This window comes from Gymnodraco acuticeps, unplaced genomic scaffold (genome assembly GCF_902827175.1).
Source record: "Gymnodraco acuticeps unplaced genomic scaffold, fGymAcu1.1, whole genome shotgun sequence".
NCBI classification, from domain to species: Eukaryota; Metazoa; Chordata; class Actinopteri; order Perciformes; family Bathydraconidae; genus Gymnodraco; species Gymnodraco acuticeps.
The window spans coordinates 779,025-800,727 of NW_022989819.1; the positions used below are offsets into that span (position 1 = coordinate 779,025).

At 40.9% G+C, this 21,703-nt stretch overlaps 2 protein-coding genes across 2 annotated transcripts; both read left to right on the forward strand.

Annotated features, from left to right (window-relative positions):
* The first annotated feature begins 47 nt into the window (after window positions 1-47).
* On the forward strand, window positions 48-2,860 carry snip1 (Smad nuclear interacting protein). Its single transcript, XM_034232879.1, has 4 exons — window positions 48-386; window positions 594-726; window positions 1,222-1,799; window positions 1,925-2,860. Exons 1-4 carry the CDS (start codon window positions 226-228, stop codon window positions 2,184-2,186), a joined length of 1,134 nt encoding a protein of 377 aa, XP_034088770.1. The 5' UTR covers window positions 48-225; the 3' UTR covers window positions 2,187-2,860.
* Window positions 2,861-3,540: 680 nt separating this feature from the next.
* si:ch211-1i11.3 (mitogen-activated protein kinase kinase kinase 5) lies at window positions 3,541-20,157 on the forward strand. Its single transcript, XM_034232916.1, has 28 exons — window positions 3,541-4,005; window positions 4,090-4,229; window positions 4,962-5,149; window positions 5,273-5,441; window positions 6,610-6,716; window positions 6,900-7,070; window positions 7,254-7,366; window positions 7,893-8,052; window positions 8,202-8,352; window positions 8,582-8,686; window positions 8,988-9,037; window positions 9,638-9,733; window positions 10,787-10,871; window positions 11,074-11,207; window positions 11,925-12,052; window positions 13,067-13,203; window positions 13,321-13,426; window positions 13,532-13,689; window positions 14,367-14,568; window positions 14,769-14,928; window positions 15,245-15,410; window positions 16,318-16,503; window positions 16,600-16,705; window positions 16,790-17,039; window positions 18,031-18,143; window positions 19,128-19,225; window positions 19,319-19,395; window positions 19,591-20,157. Exons 1-28 carry the CDS (start codon window positions 3,669-3,671, stop codon window positions 19,685-19,687), a joined length of 3,990 nt encoding a protein of 1,329 aa, XP_034088807.1. The 5' UTR covers window positions 3,541-3,668; the 3' UTR covers window positions 19,688-20,157.
* The last annotated feature ends 1,546 nt before the right edge of the window (window positions 20,158-21,703 follow it).

The window sequence follows — 21,703 nt, forward strand, 5'->3', positions numbered from 1 at the left end:
TAGACTGAGTCATACGGAACCAAAATCGAGCCCTGTAAGTCATCACGTCGACGTCATTTCTCGGTACACCACGGGAAACGGAAGTTTCCAAATTGAGCATAATAGTCGAAGTTTTGTAATCGCTACGTTTTTGAGTTTGCTTTTGTTTGTTTTGTTACATGCTGTTGGGCGAACGGTGATGTGAGATTAGTTACACAACGGTTGGATTAGTCTACATACATTAGAATGACCAAAGAAAAGCGACACAGGAGAAGGGAGTCCCCGGAGCGGGAGCCCAAAGTTAAGATAAAGCAGGAGCAGGTGAGCCCCGTTAGGCCACAGAGAACACGCCGCTCCCGGTCCAGATCCAGCGGCCACTCCAGTCCACAGAGGAGAAGAACCAGCAGGTATTTTCGATTTTAAGTCATTGTATTACCTTGACAGACACGACATACGCGTTCGCCAGTGAGTTTAAAGATGTTTTGCCTACCGAACAAACGCAGCTAACGCGTTAGCACATATTAGCTGCATCTGAACGGCAATAATTTGTTAGTTTGCTATGTAAACGTCTTTACAAAGTTAATTTAGGGCCTTTTTTTGTGTTCTTCGTGTAGGTCTCCCGCCAGGACAAGAGACCGTTCACCAGTTAGAAGAGAGACTTCTCCCGTCAGACGAGGAAGCAGATCCACCAGAAACAGAAGAAGTCGCACTCCTCCACAACGTGGTGCTGATGTCAAAATAAAGCGGGTGATTAGGTCCTACATTATTAGAAACATGCCATATAGCTTTTATCATTGGATATTTCTTGATTCAGAGGTTTAAGTTACTCCACTTTTCTCTCCATGTGGCACATACAAGTGGAGGCTACCAGTGTTTATCTTATATTTGCACCTTAAACAGCTGCTTCAGTATTGGCATAGTACCTAAGAGTATGTCAACTATGTTCCTACGGCAGACAGCACTTCTCACTGGCTCGCTCATTTAAATTATATTATTTCAATGGCTATTTCTACTTGATAAAAATAAACAAATACACTTTTTTTTTTTTTAAACTGTAACAATTGAATGTTTTTGTAGTTCAAACTTGTTTCTGCTCGCTACATTGAGAGCCATCATGTGGTTGAATTGGCCCGATAGCATAGCTACCACATTCGCAAATGAAGAATGACTACACGTGGTTATTGAAGGCAAGTCAACTCATGATTACCTGCTCTAACTGTCGATTTACAAATAATCTCACAGGAGCAGGATGAGCCACGGACCAGTGGGGAGGATAGGAGGAGGAGAAATGAGCAGCCAGAAGAAAGGCGGAGCAGGTGGGAAACAGACAGACCACGGGAAACGGACAGACCGCGGGAAATAGACATACCGCGAGAGAGAGACCGTGGCAGAGACAGACAGCAAGAGCAAGAAGCACTTGGCTCTCAACAAGATGAAAGACGGCAACACGATGAGCGGCGCAGAGAAAACCGCCAGCGGCGTGAAGAAAACCAAGAACAGGATTTTGGACAGTCTGAAGGAGGGGTTGAAGACCCAGATGACCCGCCTCCTGACAAAGAAAAGCCCAACTTCGGACTGTCCGGGGCTTTAACGGAAGATACCAACACATTCCGGGGGGAGGTGATCAAGTACAATGAGCCACCTGAGGCTCGCATTCCCAAGCGCAGATGGCGACTGTACCCTTTCAAGAACGACGAACCCCTTCCAGTCATGTACATTCACAGACAGAGTGCCTATTTGTTGGGGCGGCAGAGAAAAATAGCTGATATCGCCATTGACCACCCTTCCTGTTCCAAGCAGCATGCAGTCTTCCAGTATAGGTAAGAGTAACAATTATCAGCTGTGTTTTTTGACTTTGCTGTGCTATAAATCTCCTATTTCAATCTGTATCATTTAGAGCTCCTCTGCATTAAACTGGTCTTCCTTCCTGTCTGTTTCTCTGCAGGCTGATGCCGTTTACACGTGCAGACGGCACCAGTGGCCGCAGGGTGAGGCCTTACATCATTGACTTGGGTTCCGGCAACGGCACCTACCTGAACAACCAGCGCATCGAAGGTCAACGCTATTACGAGCTCAAAGAAAAAGACGTTATCAAGTTTGGCTTCAGCAGCCGCGAGTACGTCCTCCTGCACGAGTTCTCAGACACAACCGAGGTGGACACCAAGGAGGAAGAGGAGGAAGATGATGATGAGGGCCTTGATGAGTAAATTGTTCTCAAGAACCCATTTGTCCAGTTCATTAAGGGTCGATAACATCTCCATTAGTGTTCAGCAAATGGCTGTTTTTGCAGGGAATGGAACAATGAATGGAACCGGTAAATGTTGGACTTTATTTCAATAATGGAACAAGGCTGGTTTGTATATTCTGTAATTACCGAACTGTTGCTTAAACCTGCCACAACTGTCTCAGAGAAGACTTCCTATTCTCAGGTTGTTTGTGTAATATCTGTGTAAGCGTTACTGATCTCACATCTGACAGCGCTCACAAAGTGCTCAGTGCCAGATAAAGATTCTTGCTAAATAAAAAAAGTTAATTTTATATTTTTGGATCACAGCACTCGTACAAAGTTTAGCAGAAGACTGATCTCTTGTCTTTGTCCAGGCTGTATATATCAATGTACGATACGTGGAATGTGTACTCTAGATTCATGTCACATAAGCATTGCTTATTGTCAGTAAACACATTACAGACATTCTTGTAATGATGTTGCCTTTTTTGCTTTGTAGAGCAGGGGGAAACTCGTTGATTCAGTTGTGTTTCCTTTCACCAATACTGTGTGGATTTACAGACTCCCTGTTTTAATTTTTTTTAATTTTTGAAGCCGACAGCATTCATAGTAAATTTCCATCTATGTACTTTGAATAAAGATCGTGAAAATTTGGATTGTCTGGAGTTTTAATGTAGACACCTCATCAGATAGATTTCCATGTTATATGTCAAGAATTGTAATGTAAGATTACCAAACATTAAGACTAAGCACTTTGTGAGCCCATTGTGATTCAACATTTAGTGGAAAACTTTCTTTCAGCATATCTACTTTTTGTTTAGCGCAGCTGGGTCGGGGCTTGGAACTGAACTCCAAGCTTTCCTCGGATTAAAGTAAATATTTAATATTAATATTAATATTAAATATATATATAATAGTTTTGTTTGAAGGGAATTACTTGGAAAATCAGACAGGTCAACAGAAGAAGAAGCAAGAGAAATGACAAAATAACATGTTTTTTCTCCCCCCCCCCCCCAACCCAGCCAGTCCGCTTGTCTTTCTGCATCTCTAACTTGATTTTTTTTTTTAACGGATCAAGACAGGTTTTTTTATTATTGATATGCAAGAAGACATTATAAATAATTATCTTTAACATGTTGCATTATTGTTGGGACACAGCAACCATCCCATCAGTGTTCACCTGTAACCATCGGAATTGAATAACAGCTTTTCACAGCAGGGGTCATGCGAGAGTCGAGGCTTGTGTGGCGTTCAGTGTCAGTCTGAAAATGTCAGCAGGGGAGGAGAGGAGGGCGGGTCGAGTGGGGAAGAGTCCGGGAATGGTAGTGGATATGTGCTGTGAGCGGGGGCGTTGACACACCTGGGGAATTACAAGAACAAGCAACCGTGTTGTTAGATTTCTAATGGAGGTTGACACTACAAAGTTCATGCATTGAGTTCCAGCTGCGGGATAAGTGACAACATGTACACAACGGAGCGCAGGAGAATGAGCCTGCGCGAGCTGAAGAGGAAAGATCCAGTGTGGGTGTCTGCTGGAAGTTTGTGGCAGGACTCTCTGGCTATAGAGCTGAGTGCCAGCGGCTCCGTTAGACCGATCGTTTCCCCACGCAGTCGGACCAGGGCTGTCTCCGTGGCATACATCTTGAACGAGCACGCGTCCGTGCCGCAGACTGAGGAGAACTTATCCCTGAAATGTCTGAAGGAAGCTTGCGCGGACGCACAGGCAGTTTTCAAAACAATCCCATTTGAGAGAATATCCCTGGGCACCACGGACATCCTGGATAGTTTCTACAACGCAGGCAAGTGCAGGCATGCTGACTGCGGGGTAATTTAAGCACTAGGCCAACCCCGTTGACTAACCCGTCCTGTTTAATCCCCCCCAGATGTAGCAGTGGTGGAGATGAGTGACACTTTCTGCCAGCCCTCCCTGTTCTACCACCTGGGAGTGAGAGAAAGTTTCAGCATGAACAATAACATAATACTGTATTGTTACAAGCAAGACAGTGATCTATCGGCTGTTAAGGTACCTTAATGGCAACACATTCTTTGCATTTGTGTTGTGAATCAATGTGATGATTTCACCAGGGCGTGATCAATGGATTACAAACGGCCCTTCCAAAAAAAAATCAGGTACACTGTGTAAAATAGTTAATATTGATCTTGGAATAATAACTGATAATGTGTGGCATACTACGCACCACTTAAAGAGGTGCTTGAGGAGAGTCTTTCATTATTAGTTAATGAGTGTGAGATAATGGGAGCCAACAGAGACACATAATAGATTTTTGCCCTAAACTCACCTAAGTGTGTTGATCTGGACATGGCTGCAACTAATAAATAATGTAATTATTCATCATTCTGCTGATTCTACTTTATGGCTAATCGATGAATGGTTTTGTGTTTAAAATTATTGAGAAATGACCATCACTATTTCCTAACAATGAAGGTGACTAATGTTCAAATGAATGTTTACATGACTTTCAGTTTGTTTTCAGGCCAATGGCACTTAATCACAGTTATGTAAAAAACAGTTAATACCTCTAAAGGAAATCATGTAATTCATGAAATGTTATAGATGAAAAGAGATTTGATAGAACAATACTGTGTTGATGATAAAGGCATTTGAAATCACAACCAAATCCATTGTTTTCATAGAGTCAAATGAAATGAAACCTTAAGCATCAAAAGCAAAAACACATCCATGATCCCCTAGTGTGTATTGAACCCTGCATGATTGTGTATTTGTTCCCTTTAGGAGCAGTGTGGAAGCTACACGTTCCTCCCTTACGTAGTGTCCCCTCAGGGAAAAGTGTTTGCCTGTGATGCTGCCATGATGAACGGTATCAATGAGTTGATGCAGCCTAGTTTCCAGCTGGAGCCCCTGCTGACTCCGATGGTGGACAGACTGGTGCATCTGCTGAACAATGTGCACATTCAGTCCAGGTCAGATACACACAGCAGGGCTTCGTCTACCATTGTGTGCTTCACCAAAAACTTCATGGTCTCAGATTGCACATGCATTTGTAGATTTGTACATTAAAATGTTTTCTCCTCTTGTGCTGACAGTGAGTACTTCCGGGAGTCGATCAGGCACGAGATCCGTATGGCACGGGAGCGGTTTAGTGGCCAAGCCCTGAGTGAGGAGCTGAGCCGCATCCAGAAACGCTTGGACAGTGTCGAGCTGCTCACCCCTGATATAGTCACCAACCTGCTGTTGTCCTACAGAGACAATCAGGTGTGTGTTTACGTCATAGACTGCACGGTTTACGTGTGCATATTAGTAAATGCTCTGACATGGGGTGTGTAAAAGCTTATGGGCTACAACCAGTTATTCTATTTCTTTAGTCATCTTTCAAATGATTTAGTTTGAGAAATCTATTAATTTCAAGGCCAAAAATGTCATATTACAATTGTTTGAGAAAAAGAACGATTATCCTAATATTGAAGATTCAGTGAATATCAAAACTGCACACCTTCACGTAACCAGACCAGAACACGTTTGGGATTTATGGATCATTAACTGATTAATTTACTACATTTAAGGAATTTTTGCTTAAAACACAATAAAAACCAGTGTTTCGTGGTGAAAATATTAATGTTAAGGGCATTCGAGCTGGCAAATGAGCGGGTAACTCCAGTTGCCAGTATCATGCTAGCTGAACCCTCTATACATGCACATTAACTATCCACATTGCAACAGTAGAAACTACACATCTGGTTCAAAATCAGCAATGTTTCCCTTAAAAGTAATCAGATATGACCAAAACACATGATCAGATTGCATGTCAGGTGTGATGTAGATCAGTGCTTCTCAAACCTTTTTCAGTAATGTACCCCCTTTGAAACATTTTCTCAGCCAAGTACCCCCTGACCGATCCCGAACATTTTTGATCGAAAAAGCCTATATAAATAATTACAATATAGTGATGTTCCCTCAGTGTGTGATGTATTAACTCCTTCGTGGTATGCATTACAACAAACTAAGGATATTTTCATTTTATGCATGAAAAAAAATAACGTAACACTTTTTCCAAGGAGTTTTTCAATTTAAGTAATATGTTATTGTGAAAAACTATAAAATACAATACACACATTTGACATGTTTATATGAGGACCCCCTTGGTGGTTCTAGGAATGTTTTATATAAAATTGTGTTTTCTATTTAACTTATTTTACTAAGATTATTTTTTTAACTAACCTTTTTTTTATTTTTTAAATCTCACGTACCCCCTGCAGTACCCCAACGTACCCACAGGGGTCCGCGTACCCCCATTTGAGAATCACTGATGTAGACCACAATTAAGGTTTCAATGGTTATTGTTGATAAATCTAGTAGTCATATACATTATTAAATGTAATTAGAAGCATGTTCAATAATGCATTGTAATTCTGCACCCTCTCAGGACTACGATGCCATAATCAAACTGGTGGAGACTCTGAATGACCTACCCATGTGTCTGGTAGCCAGACATCAGAATATCAAGTTTAACTACATCTTTGCTCTAAACAGGTACCCATAAAGCCCCCATTGCATTTATAGTTAGTTTTAGTATAGTATTATAGTCTCTGCTCTTGTTTAGATACAACCATTTTGTACCATTCCCAGCCTGTAGCTTGTATTTGTCTTGTATGAATAGTAGATATGAGGGATTTTGTTCAAGCTTATCACAGCTGATATCAACAAATATTTCAGGAGGAATCTCCCTGGAGATCGCGCCAAGGCTTTGGATGCAATTCTACCCATTGTGGATTCAGGGGTGAAAGTGGCGTCAGACATCTACTGCCTGTGTGGAAGGATCTTCAAAGACATGTTCATGAGCTCTGGTTTCACTGATGAGCGCAGCAGAGACCAGGCCTGCTATTGGTACAACCGCTTTGTGTTGGTGCATATTACAAACTGCTTTCTGTTCTTTACTACATACTCCACTTAAAAGTACTTACATGTGTTTACTGTTTATGTTGCATTACTGTTTTGGTGTAACTGATTCCCCCTATCTGGCAGTGTTCTATTATAATCCGTTATTGCTCTTTTTGTATCATTTGTCAGGTATGGAAAAGGGTTTGAGACAGAGCCAACTCTTCACTCGGCCATCAACAACGTGGTCCTCCTGATGGCAGCTGGACATGAATTTGACACTTCTATTGAACTGCGCAAAATAGGTGCTACTCCTTTCTGCTTTCTTTATCAGATAGAATCAATGACAAATATCGGCTTTGATCAAATATTGCGGCAATACAAGTTTATGGTCTAAGGATTTATTGTGTCAATGAGTTTATACTACTTGCACATTACACTTTATGCTGTAGGTGTATTACCCTTCTACTTAGTTATGATGCAATCCATTATTTTAATGTGAGAGTCCACAATTCAGGCTGGATTTTAAATGTTTAAGATACAATGAAATATGGAGAAAACCAATCATTGAAAAGCTTATTTCATGTCAATTTCCCAATACATTAATTCATTTATTTATTTGTTCATGTATCATTTAGAATGTGTGTAGTGTTAAATCACTATTGCCTTTTTTTTGTATACCTGCTCGGCACCCCAGAGAATGACTTATAGTTGGACAGGGCAGCTGTCATCTGTTAATACACATACAGTATAAGCCTTTTAGTTTCTAAATATAATCGTTATTTCGTATGAATTTGTTAATGAATTGTTTTGCTCTGTGCTGGTGTTCAGGCGTGACTCTAAGCACTCTGCTCGGTAGAAAGGGCAGTTTGGAGAAGATGAAGGATTACTGGGATGTCGGCTTCTACCTTGGGGCAAACATCCTCGCTAACGAACATCGGAAAGTCATCATGGCCTCTGATAAACTTTACAGACTCAATGCTCCTGTATGGTGAGGCTTTCATTCTGGATTAGTGGTAATCATGTACATTGTTGGATTAAAAAATCAGAATCCCTGTGAATAAGAAACCATTCAGAGGGATTTTGGTCTTATAGCCATATTATGTTTTTGTTGATTAATTAGTTTAATACTTCTTTCAGGTATGTGGCATCCATCATGGAGACGTATATCCTGTACCGTCAGTTTGCCAAGCTTCCTGAGGTGAAATCTCCTAAACAGGAAACGTTGGACTTCTGGATGGAGCTGCTTTTGCAAACCTGTAAACCCACCGACTCCACAGGCCGCTGCCCAGTAAGACCACACTGATAACGTTGACCCTTACTGTAACGATAAACATCAAACTTCTCCTCCACCTTCTGTCCATTTAATCTTAAGGTCAACACTCAGTGCTGTAATGAATGGATAAAGAAAGAGAAAACATGTCAAAAGAGAGAAAATGTTGACCTCTAAAAAGAAATAAATGATTGTTTTTTGGTTATTTAAAATATTGGTAACATAATCTGAATGTGTTGCTTTTCAGGTGCTCATTATGGAGCCCAGTAAAATCCTCCAACCAGCTATTGTGTGTGTGAGCGAGGAGGATGACAGCTGCACTGTCCAGTTGAGACACGTCACTCCCTTAAAGGTATGTTGACCCTCTGTTAGAACCACACTCTTATCTGGATACATATTTCCTGCAATACAAACAGAATTCAAAATAAATGGTATTGTGAAAGCAAGTCTCACACTGATTCATGACCCAGTGAATGTTTAATAGGATGAGTGTGTGGGTGTGTTCAATGGACGTCACTGTGTGGGAAAAATGACCTACTTCATACCTCAGGACCGTTTACTTTCCCTCTCTTGTATTTCTCATGCATGCAAATAAAAGCTATGGATGTGTTTCAGCAGTCAACAATCTGTGTCCTTCCTACTTGATTCCACAGAAAGGCTTACACCAGTGGACGTTCCCAGCCTCTGCAATTCGGGGAGTGAGGTAAAGTGCGGTTCAGCATGTGCTAACATCTCTCAAATATCTGCTCTGAGTTCTGGGTGTGTTCAAGCCTGCAGCGAAGCCCTCAACACAAAGGTTGTCTGGGAAACCTTGGCTGTCTGTCAGATTTCTGCTCTGTTGATATAGAGGCAGGCTTTGCCTCCTTGTTGTTCGTATAGTCCTTTGATTTCCCTCTGGCTACTGATCACTGCCGCTGTGTACTTTGGCCTTGTATTGTCTGCCGATTTGCCACTCGGGCTGTTTTCAGCAAATACCCAAAACAGTCAGCTGCTGGGTCACTAAAGAACACCAAACAAACAACCTTATCAGATTGTAAATGTTTGGGGAAAAAACGAGAAAAACATGTTTTTCTTTTGTGAAGGGCCTTACTCATCAGCATTTACTGAATGAATCCATGGTGAGTCTGTTTAATCAAAACAGATACCCTCTGTATTGCAAACATTAGCTGCTGGTTCAGAAAAGGGATTTTAAGCGGTTACGGTTAGCACACTTCTATGTTTTTGCTCTGCAGTGCATATCCTAAACAATTGAATAAGGGAGTATAAATGTTTCAAATCCTTATTTGCTTTTCCCCCTCTTAAGTGCTTCAAAGATTGATGAGCGGAGCTGCTTCCTGTATGTCCACTACAACTCAGATGACTTCCAGCTCTGCTTCCCCTCCGAGCTTCACTGCAAAGGGTGAGTCACTAAAACATTGGTAAAGAAACAGCCGGTCAGAGTGTGTGAAGTGAGGCAATGCGAATGACTTGCTCACCGACCAACTGACGGGCTGAATAGAGAGAAACAGCCCATCATTACAGGGTACAGGAACATTATCAGACGTCACAAATAGGTAATTCACCTTTGCAGACTAAGGTACAGTAGGTTGCGTAACGTGATGAGTTTAATGCAATAACATTGAATGAGTCATGTTTCCTTTATTTTACTCTTGGAAATCCCCTTTCACATATTTTTCTCTCTGACTTAAAGAGTCAAAGCCAACTAAAAATAAAAAAATGTCTAACCTCTGTTGATAGATTCAGTTTCGGGCGACCCACTGCTAAAACTTAACTGCCACATTAATATAACGGAGTGACCTCAGAGAACTCCTCATACAATATCCTGGTTCATTTAGGACTGTAGATATTTTCCCTCGGAAGTCTCTTCCAAAAAAAGGGAAGTCAAACTGAAGCTTTCTGCAGAGCTGAATGCTTCCTTTATTGAGATTTTGGTCAACTGATCCCTTAAAAATGCCCTTTTTAAGGTTTCCGCTAAACAACACCTGTAAGGCTTGGTACATTTCCTTCCTCATAGAACATCTGCAAAGCCAACTGTTAAAAGTATTGTACATTTTGCATTGTACAGATTCATGATTTATTGCTAGTCTTCTTTTTCACTGCCATTGCCTCCACCATAGACTATATATGAAGAATGTCACCTGCAGCTGTTGATCAAGGCAACCGTTTGAAAATGTGTCAGGACTGTGTATATCGTCGCTCGCACTTGTGCATGTATGCTTTTGTATACTATATAAACAAAAAGGCCACACTTGTAAATCATTGAACTGTGGTCAAAGCCTGTGAAAGTCGATTCTATTCATTATGTTTACTTCCACATATCGGGTGTAACTTTCATGGGTAACTTCTTTGGAAGTCTCAGGGCATGTTGGATGTTGTTGGTGTTTCTTTCCTTTTTAACCACATAAGAGCTTCTCATCTACATAAATGCCTCCTCACACTTTTCTGTCACTAGTTTCTGCGAGCTGGTGAACTCTCTGCTGCAGCAGGCTGAAGACCCCGCTCAGGACCTGAACCATGTAGCAGAGGGAGTACTAGAGGTCAGTCACAGTCCTCAATTCCTCTTACGCAGAGTCCTCTCTATTTTAGGGCTCAGTTGCCTCAACAAGTTAGAAACATACCAGAATTCCCTGAATGAAACATCTGTTCTCTTCACATTTCTCTATCCTGCGTGTGAAACTCCTCAAATCTCTCCTGATGCTCATACTTTCTGATTCATGCTGTCTTCACTCCTATCAACAGTTTGTCTACGAGACCAATGAGAATGGCGACAAGGTGCTTCTGGGTAAAGGGACGTACGGTGTGGTGTATGCTGGGAGAGACCTGAGCAACCAAGTGCGCATCGCCATCAAGGAAATCCCTGAGAAGGACAGCACGTATGAGAAAACAATACTTTTACTGTTTTTCCTCTAGTCGTCCCTTTCTGGCAGACTTTAAGCTGCACTTTTTCTCACAAGAAGGTTTTTTCCTTAAAGGGAAATGATTTGGCAGAGAAACTCCTCACTGGCATGCTATGGATCCCCAGTGCTTTTTACGAATCTTAGGGGAGATTTATGAGTTTTCCGACTTTTCATTCTTTGTATGTTCCTCTTCCTCATCTACACAAAGGCTGCACTGCGGTGTCATATGAAAATATGTAAATAACTTTTCAAGCATTTGCATCAAAGACACAACACAATATTTGTTTGTCTTTATAAAGCTGTGGTCTTGGCAAAAAACCAAATTGAGAAATATTGTGTCAAATGAGTAGGGGCAGAGGTTAACAGATAAGGAGTGTTGAGACATACCGGTATTGACCTCACCATGACACTAAAAAAGGGAAATAATGCACACTCTCCGCCTCCTTACATTCCTACTTTGTTATTCATTTGCCAAAAAGACAAAAACACACACTAAACAAAGTTGAAGAAACATTTGACTGATGGCATTATTATTCAAGTGTGTATTGGGATAATATCGTTATCCCTAATCTATAGGCTTTAGTTAGAGAAGTGAAACTGCCCTTGACCATTATTTATACAGTAAAAAATCTAAAAATCATAGTTCAACTTTTTACCTCACTGTTCCACTTATCATGCTTTGTTATTTTCCAGGTACTCCCAGCCCCTCCACGAGGAGATAGCTCTGCACAAGAGGCTAAAACACAGAAATATTGTCCAGTACCTGGGCTCTGTCAGTCAGGATGGTTTCATCAAGATCTTCATGGACGAAGTACCTGGAGGTATGAATCCTGAAATGTACACTTTTGGCTTCAAAGAGCAGTAGAGGGTAACTGTCCATTACTGGATACCATTGGCCAAATCCACACACACACACACACACACACACACACACACACACACACACACACACACACACACACACACACACACACACACACACACACACACACACACTGGCTATAAATATATATAAAATAAGATGTTCAAATTAAAAGTTAAACACACACACCTTGCAGTATGAGACTTAACATATTGTATCAAAAAACAGGAAAGTCACTAGAACTGACTGATGCTGTCTTAAGCTAATATTTGGCTACATGAAAACATTAAAAACCTGAAGACCAACTTTACACATGTGATAATTTAATAAAATTCTGTTTTATTTGTATGCATTCACTTCTGCTAATACTTACTCATGTCTTTTACATTTTTCCACATTCACTTTTCAATTTCCCAAAGAGGCCCAGACTTATACATCAGTGTTGAACTGTTTTCATTTGATCTACAAACTAATAGTTATACATAAGTCAATTTGTGTCACCGGATGAAACAATGTTGATACTTTCCCTGGAATGAAAATAGACTTACAAAGAAGTCATGCTCTGCTTCCTGAAAAAGTGCCAACAAAAGGAAAACCCGCCCCTTCTTTCAAGTTGTATTTCCCTAGTATTTGTGTGACCCTGTAACAGGATGATGCCCTTATTCCAGTCCGTTTTAAGGAAGTTGAGTGTCTCTCTTGTGTTCAGTGGAGTTGTGATTGTGTAATATCAACTGGAAGCCAGTTTTAAGAAAGTGGGCAGTTTCCCACATCCTGCTCATTGAAGAAAAATCTCTGCAGACTATGGCATGATTGATATTGCCACATGTTGCTGAGAATTAACGTATTCAACCAAAACAGAATATTGCATTTACCAGCACAAACAGAAGAAATGATGTTTATTCCCTTCACTGCCTTCATGTAGATGTGAGAAAGTATGAATCGGCTTAATTAACATGATATTTACTGCTTGTAGGAAGTTTGTCATCTCTTCTCCGCTCCAAATGGGGTCCCCTGAAAGACAATGAAGCCACCATCATCTTCTACACCAAGCAGATCCTAGAGGGGCTTAAATACCTTCATGACAATCAGATAGTCCACAGAGACATTAAGGTGAGCGGAGCACCATGGGACTTCTGCGGACAAATGGCCAACAATGTCATCCTTGTTTTATTGTCTAATATGTTTGTATTTGAGTAAAATCATGTGGGCTTTTTGTCTTTGCTGCAGGGTGACAATGTATTGATCAACACTTATAGTGGAGTGTTAAAGATCTCTGACTTTGGAACCTCCAAGCGGTTAGCAGGGATTAACCCCTGCACTGAGACCTTTGCTGGTAAGATGCTCTCTACTTTTAACTCAATCAGAAGGATATACTGTCATTTTATCTGTGGACTGATAACAGTGGTTGCATTTTGATCACCTTTATGATTATTTTCAGGAACTCTGCAGTACATGGCCCCAGAGATTATAGACCAGGGGCCTCGGGGTTATGGGAAGCCGGCTGATATCTGGTCCCTGGGGTGCACTATTATAGAAATGGCAACGGGCAAACCACCCTTTCATGAGTTGGGAAGTCCGCAGGCAGCCATGTTCAAGGTAAATAAGAGAAAGTTGTATTTTAGGTTGATGGTTATACATATATATAGCTCTACATGCTAGCCAGGCTTTCAGGAAAAAGTCCCACATGATGGTGTTTGACTGAACTGGATGGATGGTGTATACTTTAATCTCACCAGGAGGATGAGTTGTAATGACTATGACTGCTTTTTATCTAGCACCATCATCAGGTCAAAATGTGAATTGACTTTGTTTAGAGCTAATTGGCAAATGCTAGCATGCTAACAGATTAAACTCAAATGGTGATAATGTTAAACATTAACATGTTAGCATGACGATGTAAATGCCACAATAACCATTGAAATCGGCATAAATTATATTACATACATTTGGGTTTTTCTGTTGTAATATTTGATACGAGTTGTTTTGTTGGTACTTCCATATTATTTATTACCAATTAAGTTATAAAGTTACGAGTTTGCGTAAAAAGGTCCCAGTCAAAATGAAGACTTGTTTACGTGAGTGCTTTTCGGATGTCGGAATTTTGTAATTACTGTTGCGTGAACACAGCATCAGTAAAGCCTTACAGAGCCAGGACACACAGGACAACAAATACAAATAACTTATTGTCGTTTAAATAAACATAAAACAAATCTTTTAAGTATTAATGACATTTGATCAAACTCTGTCAGTAACATGTACATTATCCCTTCAAGGTGGGCATGTTCAAGATCCACCCCAAGGTGCCAGAGTGCATGTCAGACAAGGCGAAGGCCTTCATGATAAAATGTTTCCTACCGGACCCCGACTACAGAGCTACGGCCGCAGAGCTGCTGAATGACACTTTCCTCAGGTCGTGCCCCAGGAAGAAGGCCAGGACCCCGGAGGATTCACAACCTAAAGAATACCTTTCTGCTGGTGAGAGACTTAACACTCACTTACTGCTTTTCTTTCTCACATATATTGTCAGTTCTTCATCAGCCAGTTTATCTCACTTTCTTTGTTCCCATTACGAAACGCTTTGTCATTATACATGTTTGTTGACATTTATGTTGTAACCTGGTTAATGTCAGATATCTTGAACTCATATCTAACCACAATCTTGTCTGGTTTTGCAGCTGACTACCAGCGCAGCTTGTCTGTACCTATCTCCATCTTTGTGGAGGACACAGATTCGTACTCGGGTTCGATTGACCTGTCCTGTTCCCTTGACCTCAGGATGCACCAACTCCCCCTCAGAGTAATTGAAACCTCTGAGAGTATCAACAGCTTTCTGTCGTGAGTAACATTATTGCTCAACAGAAAAATAAAAAATGTACTATCTCTACGTCAACAATTGTCTTACAGGATCTTAGATCAGGGGCAAACCACATAAAGGTTACAGTTATATAGTCTTGTGAGGCAACATCCTGTGTAGGCGTCAAAAGGGTGTAATGCCACTGTATCGAATGCCACAGTCTACAAAAGACAATGTTTAACTTACATAATGAATCATCAATGTCTTATCTTCATTTCTTTTTAGTGTGATTTCTATTTCACTAGATACATAACTATCTTAATCTGTTGATTTATTGTATTGCCCCCTTCTGTCCAGAATACCAGAAGACTCTCCATTAGACATGGGCAGTCCAGCCACCACAGAGGAGAACGTTGGTCTTTTTATGCTGAGGAAGGACAGCGAAAGGAGAGCCACACTACACCGAGTCCTCACAGACTACATCAGCCATGTTGTCTCTCATATACAGGAGTCTGTGCCCCAGGTGGGTAAAGTAAAGTCACAAAAACAAGAGACAAAACATTGTCAAATATATAACCTTCATGGCTTCCTTCATAACATATACACTACATAGGATGTCCTAGGCTATGAAGTATAGGGTATCTCACTAATATTTAGTTTCTCTTTCAGCTTTTAAATTCATTTAACAAGATTAAATAAACAAATTCCAAAAAACGGTTCAAACAATTCTTAGTGTTAGAACCATTATTGGTTCACTCATAATTAAATTCCTGTGTAATCGGCAATGACATTCCTGTGTAAATGAGAATCTCTGGATATGATCTTATTTGGATATTACACAAATTGTCCAGACTTGGCAATATTCGCATAGCCAAAAACGCCAAAATATGAAACCTTGGTGTGATCCATCAATTCGGGTTAGTATAAGAGTTGGCTCGTGAGTTAATAATCTTTAGCCTGAGGGCATTTCTGCCTTTTTATTTAACATTGGGAGTGGCATTTGTTTTCCATATTTCCAGAGCTGTTATGTCCCCCAGAACAAATACAGCAAGAAAATTGTAAGCTTAGGCGGTTTCTCTCACTTTTGTTTTATGTCAAAGAATAACCTAAAATACTCTGTTGTGTAAATTGAAGAGATAATAGCAGGGAGTTATTATATTAATTTAAATATCATACTTATAAAAAGGCTAACATCTTAAAACCTATTAAGCAAATTAAAAAAATCATAAAAACATGAAATAAGCAATTTTTTTATAAATTCCCAGCCATGACTATGGAATATTTATTTGTCTCCAAATTAACTTTTTTGATGCCATTTTAATGGTGTTCTGTGCTAATGCTGTTTTATTGTGCTTTATGGAAAGCACGCAGGTGGTATTGTATTATGGCATGAAGAATTTGTGTTTCCAACATTTTATTTCTGTTTCAAGCATGGCGAGGGATCATCGCTGACTGCAGATCAGATCACTGAGCTCGTTCACTGCCTGGGAGACAACATCCGCTCCCCGGACAGGAAGCAGCTGACCAGCAGCCTGCTGCGCCTCAGAGCCACCCTGCTGGCTGCTGTAGTGTCACTGAACGGCCTGCAGGCGGTGCTGTTTAGCTTCCAAGATGCAGTAAGTTCCTTCAGAGTCAACAATGGTGATTACACTCCTGTGAGCTATAGACTAAGTTACATTTCAATCATGTTGAACTTCCTGCTCTGTTTCCAGGTGAAGAAGGTGTTGAGACAACAGCAGGTGAAGCCTCACTGGATGTTTGCTCTGGACAATCTGCTGAGACAGGCGGTGCAGGACGCCATCACTGTGCTGCTACCAGGTAGTCCTTCATCTTATACTGTGTGAGTTTAGTAGTTTTTATTTACTCATCATCTGTCCCTCTTCCATTCCTCCCACCTCTCAGAGCTGAAAATCCAGCTGCAGTCCTCCTTTGAGACTGAAGACAGCACTTCTGAGGAGCATCCTGCTGACCCAGACACTCCTGTAGTCATTGTCCCAGACCAGGTGTGGGCCCCACCAGACATGCAGCAGACAACAGCCTCCATTTATAAGATTCTGCCTACTGCAAGCCCCGACTCCCCAACAGACCTGGTCCTCAACAGCAACTGTCCCCTCAGTGAGAAACTGAGAGACATGCGGATAGAGACCAGCAGGTAGCTTTCAGGTGTTTTCTAAATGTATAAGATGTTATGTTCTTGTTACATGCTGCATCAATTGAGTTGATTTGAGAGATGTTGCTCCAACAGTGCAACACAATAAAACAGATAAAATAGTGGAAGTAAATACAATAAAATAGAATAGAAGTAGTGCCATAAGAGTCTATATACAAGTGATACATCATGTGTACCAGTAAAATACATAAAAACAAAGAAAAATAGCAAAGAGTAGACATATAAAAAATACCTTTAGATTAAAGGTACAACGATGAAATTGTGCATTAAAAGGAGGATAATGCAAATTCAACACACAATCAGATGACAGGTTAAAATGCATCGCAATGCATTGAGAAAGTGCAGCACAAAGCAGGAATTTGCTTCCTAAAAGGCTAAATTGTATACATGTGTTTTGATTTTTTTTTTAAAGACTTCCACGAGCTGTGAATAGCAGTTTGTATTATCATAATGTACATCTATTCTGTAGCATTAAAAGGCTACATAAACTGACATTTGGATTGTACATTTATTCGTTTTTGTTGTGGAAATATACAATGGCCGCCGTGGCTCAGTTGGTAGAGTAGTTATCCACCAATCAGAATGTCAATGGTTAAATCCACAGCCCCTGCAGTGTGTGTGTGTGTGTGTGTGTGTGTGTGTGTGTGTGTGTGTGTGTGTGTGTGTGTGTGTGTGTGTGTGTGTGTGTGTGTGTGTGTGTGTGTGTGTGTGTGTGTGTGTGTGTGTGTGTGTGTGTGTGTGTGTGTGTGTGTGTGTGTGTGTGTGTGTGTGTGTGTGTGTGTGTGTGTGTGTGTGTGTGTGTGTGTGTGTGTGTGTGTGTGTGTGTGTGTGTGTTTTTTATAAATGCAGGCTATTGACCATTTAAAAAAAATGCCTCCAACACCGTCTTCTCTATTAAGCGAAACACAGTGATTATTGTGATGTTAGGCTGGCACTGCTTTCTGCTGAGTAATGATGGATGTTTTTGTTTCAGACTGCTGAGTCAGCTGCATGAGAAGGAGAGTGAGTATCAGGAGCTACTGAGGAACTCTGTCAGGAGGAAGCAGGAACAGATGGATGCACTGATGAAAGCAGCTGCCACTGAAGGTAAAGTTTTTGTTATGTATGTTGAGACGGTTATGGCTAAAGGAGACGCGGTAATACAACTACTCTACACTAATACACATTCTGTTAAGAAAAGAGAAGCGAATTTGTTGATTTAATTGGCGAAATCAAGTCTGTATCTTAGTTTTGATATTCACATGTATGTTTATTGCCAGTGTTTTCTCATGGAAATGTTCCACACAGGAAACCTATCCATGTTGATGAAAGCACAAAAAGGGAATTTTTACTAAAAGACAGCAGTTTTGTAATATACCCAATCAATATCTAATATATAAAATGGGCTTGAACGAATTATCCAATCTTTTTAATGGCTGTTAAATCATGTTCTGCCAATAGCTTTGACTTAAGTCAATACAAACATACCAATCTAGTACATCACATTCTTAAAAAACATTCAAGAATATTTATTGATTTTATCTAGGTCAAACATCCATGTCAACCATCTTAAGTCAGCATGTGTGTTATGATTCCCCTGCTTGTAAAATTTACAAAAGTTGAGTCATTTTACTGTTTTGTGTTTCTTAAGTCGTGCGCCATTAATGTAAGGAGTCGTTATCTGGTTGGTAAGGGCTCAGCGTAAGGGCTCAGCGTAAGGTCAGACGATTAACTGCGCAAGCTGAAGCATGACCAGTATTGCATCAAGGGACCAAGCCCTCTTTGGATTATCAATACACTCAGTGATTCCCATTACTGTTTCTCAACACTTGTACCAGTGAATCCCCACCACACCTCAGCTTCAGGCGCTGGATGATTTCTGCCTGACTGGTTCTTGTCGGAGGCGTCAAGTTTGATCACATTAAGACCGGCAGCTAATGTGATCAAACTTGACATGGCAGTTTGGATAATGATTTTAGATTCTGCGTGCAGAAAAATGACAAGTGCTTCTATAGTTTGTAACATTAACACCATAAGATATTGTAATTGGCACCAGCAAGTCTGAATGTTTGTCATCTGTTTACATTATAGACGGTGGATTGGCTAAACGGAAAGGCTCAAATCCAGAAGTGAGGGCTTTGGTGCGCTGGCTCGAGTCTGTCCCTGTAGATAAATACACTATAAATAAGGTAAACTCAATTTAAAATAAGCCCTTTTCTTTACTCCTAGGTGTTAGTCATTTACACATGATTAATCCAAACCTGTCCGATCCTGTTTTATAGTTGCTCTCTCATGAGTTCACCTTGGACTGTCTCCTTTTCATGGCCTCCAGGGATGACTTGATGTACTGTGGAATAAGGTGAGCTGCCGCCACACATCACCCTCACTCTATCTTTCCATGCAGAAATGTAAGAGGGGATTTCACCCAGAGATGGTGTCATAGAAAAGATGCAGTCTACCTCGTTAGTTTGAGTTTCATCAAAAAGCCCCGGTGGTGTTAGACATGGCACGCTTGTCACACTGTTTTTCATTTTGTCCAAAATTGCTTTTTCAGAGGTGGCATGCTGTGTCGAATCTGGGCCGCCATCAGAGCTCGGAGGAAGACACAGCTCAGCACACACAATGAGGACAGTGAGGACACTCTTCTTTAATGGCTGCTGAACATCAAAGGACAGATTTATTGACGGGCTGGCCCTGTTTCATCTGGAGGATGAGAGACATACAGGGATGTAAAGCAGGATAGATTGTAGTCATGTTGTTGAACTGTGAATGTCATTTCTTAAAAAGAGACGGACTAATTCTTGCCGTTTTAGTGCATATCAAATTCTTCCCTTTCATTTCAGATATTTCCAATATTTCATATTTTTGCAGGGCTTTCAAAAGTGGGATTTTATTATGCCTTTTTTAAAGCAGCTGTCTTGAAGAGTATTTATTTATCTGCAAAAAACATGATAAATATGTCTTAACGGTGCCTGTTGATGCTATTTTACTCTGTGTTACAGAAAACTTGTGCGTAAGATTTTAATATTTTATTTAAGTCAAATGTCTGGGGTTGATTGAAACTGATTGTTTGTACATCCTGTTAGTATTCATGCACAATAAACAGGAACTTAAAATCTGTTGGACTGGCTTGTTATCTACATTTGTTTCAGTGGGCGCAGAGTCATGTAGGTTGGGAGGAGTGACGAAGCGGTGACCAGTCTTAAAATTCCACACATGTTCCCTCATCTGTTTTCACAATGTTGACATCTCCTTAGAAACAGCAACACAGGCTTTGTGTGTGTGTGTGTGTGTGTGTGTGTGTGTGTGTGTGTGTGTGTGTGTGTGTGTGTGTGTGTGTGTGTGTGTGTGTGTGTGTGTGTGTGTGTGTGTGTGTGTGTGTGTGTGTGTGTGTGTGTGTGTGTGTGTGTGTGTGTGTGTGTGTGTGTGTGTGTGTGTGTGTGTGTGTGTGTGTGTGTGTGTGTGTGTGTGTGTGTGTGATAAATCATTTGTACTACTCCTCACTTCAAGGTAAAAGTGTTGAATTTAGGCTTAAGGATTCACGAGTTGGGCTTAAGTAATGTAAGAAATGGTAATAAAAGAGGAGGGAAAGGGCAGGATCAAAATGTTGTGGGATTGAGCTGTCAGCAAAAACATTTCACACCTATTTTAAAAAAGACACACTTTTTCCAGTGTATCATTATTGCCTAGTAATCTCAGTGGTCCTGTGTGAGATAAGAGGATGTTCAGTATTTTGATAAATTCAACCAAGGCTCGTTGTCAGCACTAGCGCTTTGTCAATAGGAACATGACTTCATTGAGAGACTGGGCCTGGCTTCTAATCACAATGTTAGTCATTTGTAATGTCTTAGTCATAATTTTCTGGTGTAACAGTCTTTTAATGGATGTGTTCACATGTATTGTATATAACCTATGCATCTGAATGGTAAAGTATATGTGTATATGTTTGATAACCTCCATGCCGTCAAGAAAGTTATTAAAAACAGCTGCAGTGTGTTGCAGCCTGTAAAGGCCCTGTCACACTGTCCCGAAATTGACACCCGATGGACACACGATAAAGGAAATGTTCAAATTCGGCTGTGATCGTAGCAACATCGGGCCATTCGTGAGGGCATCTTAAGCCATCGTATGCCCGCCGGTGGAGTTTCTCAGGCTCCGGCAGCAACTTAGTAAGCGGCAACTTCGTAAGGCACTCGTGAGGACATCTTGTCAAATCGTGTCATCTTCGTGTTATCATCGGTGCCATCGGGCATTCGCCCTCACCAGTGGCGTTTTCTCCCGGAGGCCAAGGGAAGCCAGGCTTCCTCTGTTTTTTCGGATTGTATTTATAATTTAAATAAATAAATAAAAACACTTTGTTTTGTTTCGATAATTCTCCTTTACTGTGTGTTGCTGCCGGCCCGTCTCTCCCCCATTCTCATTGAGTATTTTACAAAGAGTGAAACAAACAGCGCCCCTCTAGATGTTATGGTGAAACAGTAGATTGCACTCACTGTTGCGAGAGGAGGCCAGCCGAATCTGGCTTCCTTTGGTGAAAAAAAATGGAGGGATTGACCAATCAGATGAGGCCCACGTGATGCCCCTGCCAACCTGTGATTGGTCAGGGCCATGCCAAGGGAAGCCAGCCGCCTCTAGCTTCCCTTCAGGGACGGCTGGCGGCTGGCGAT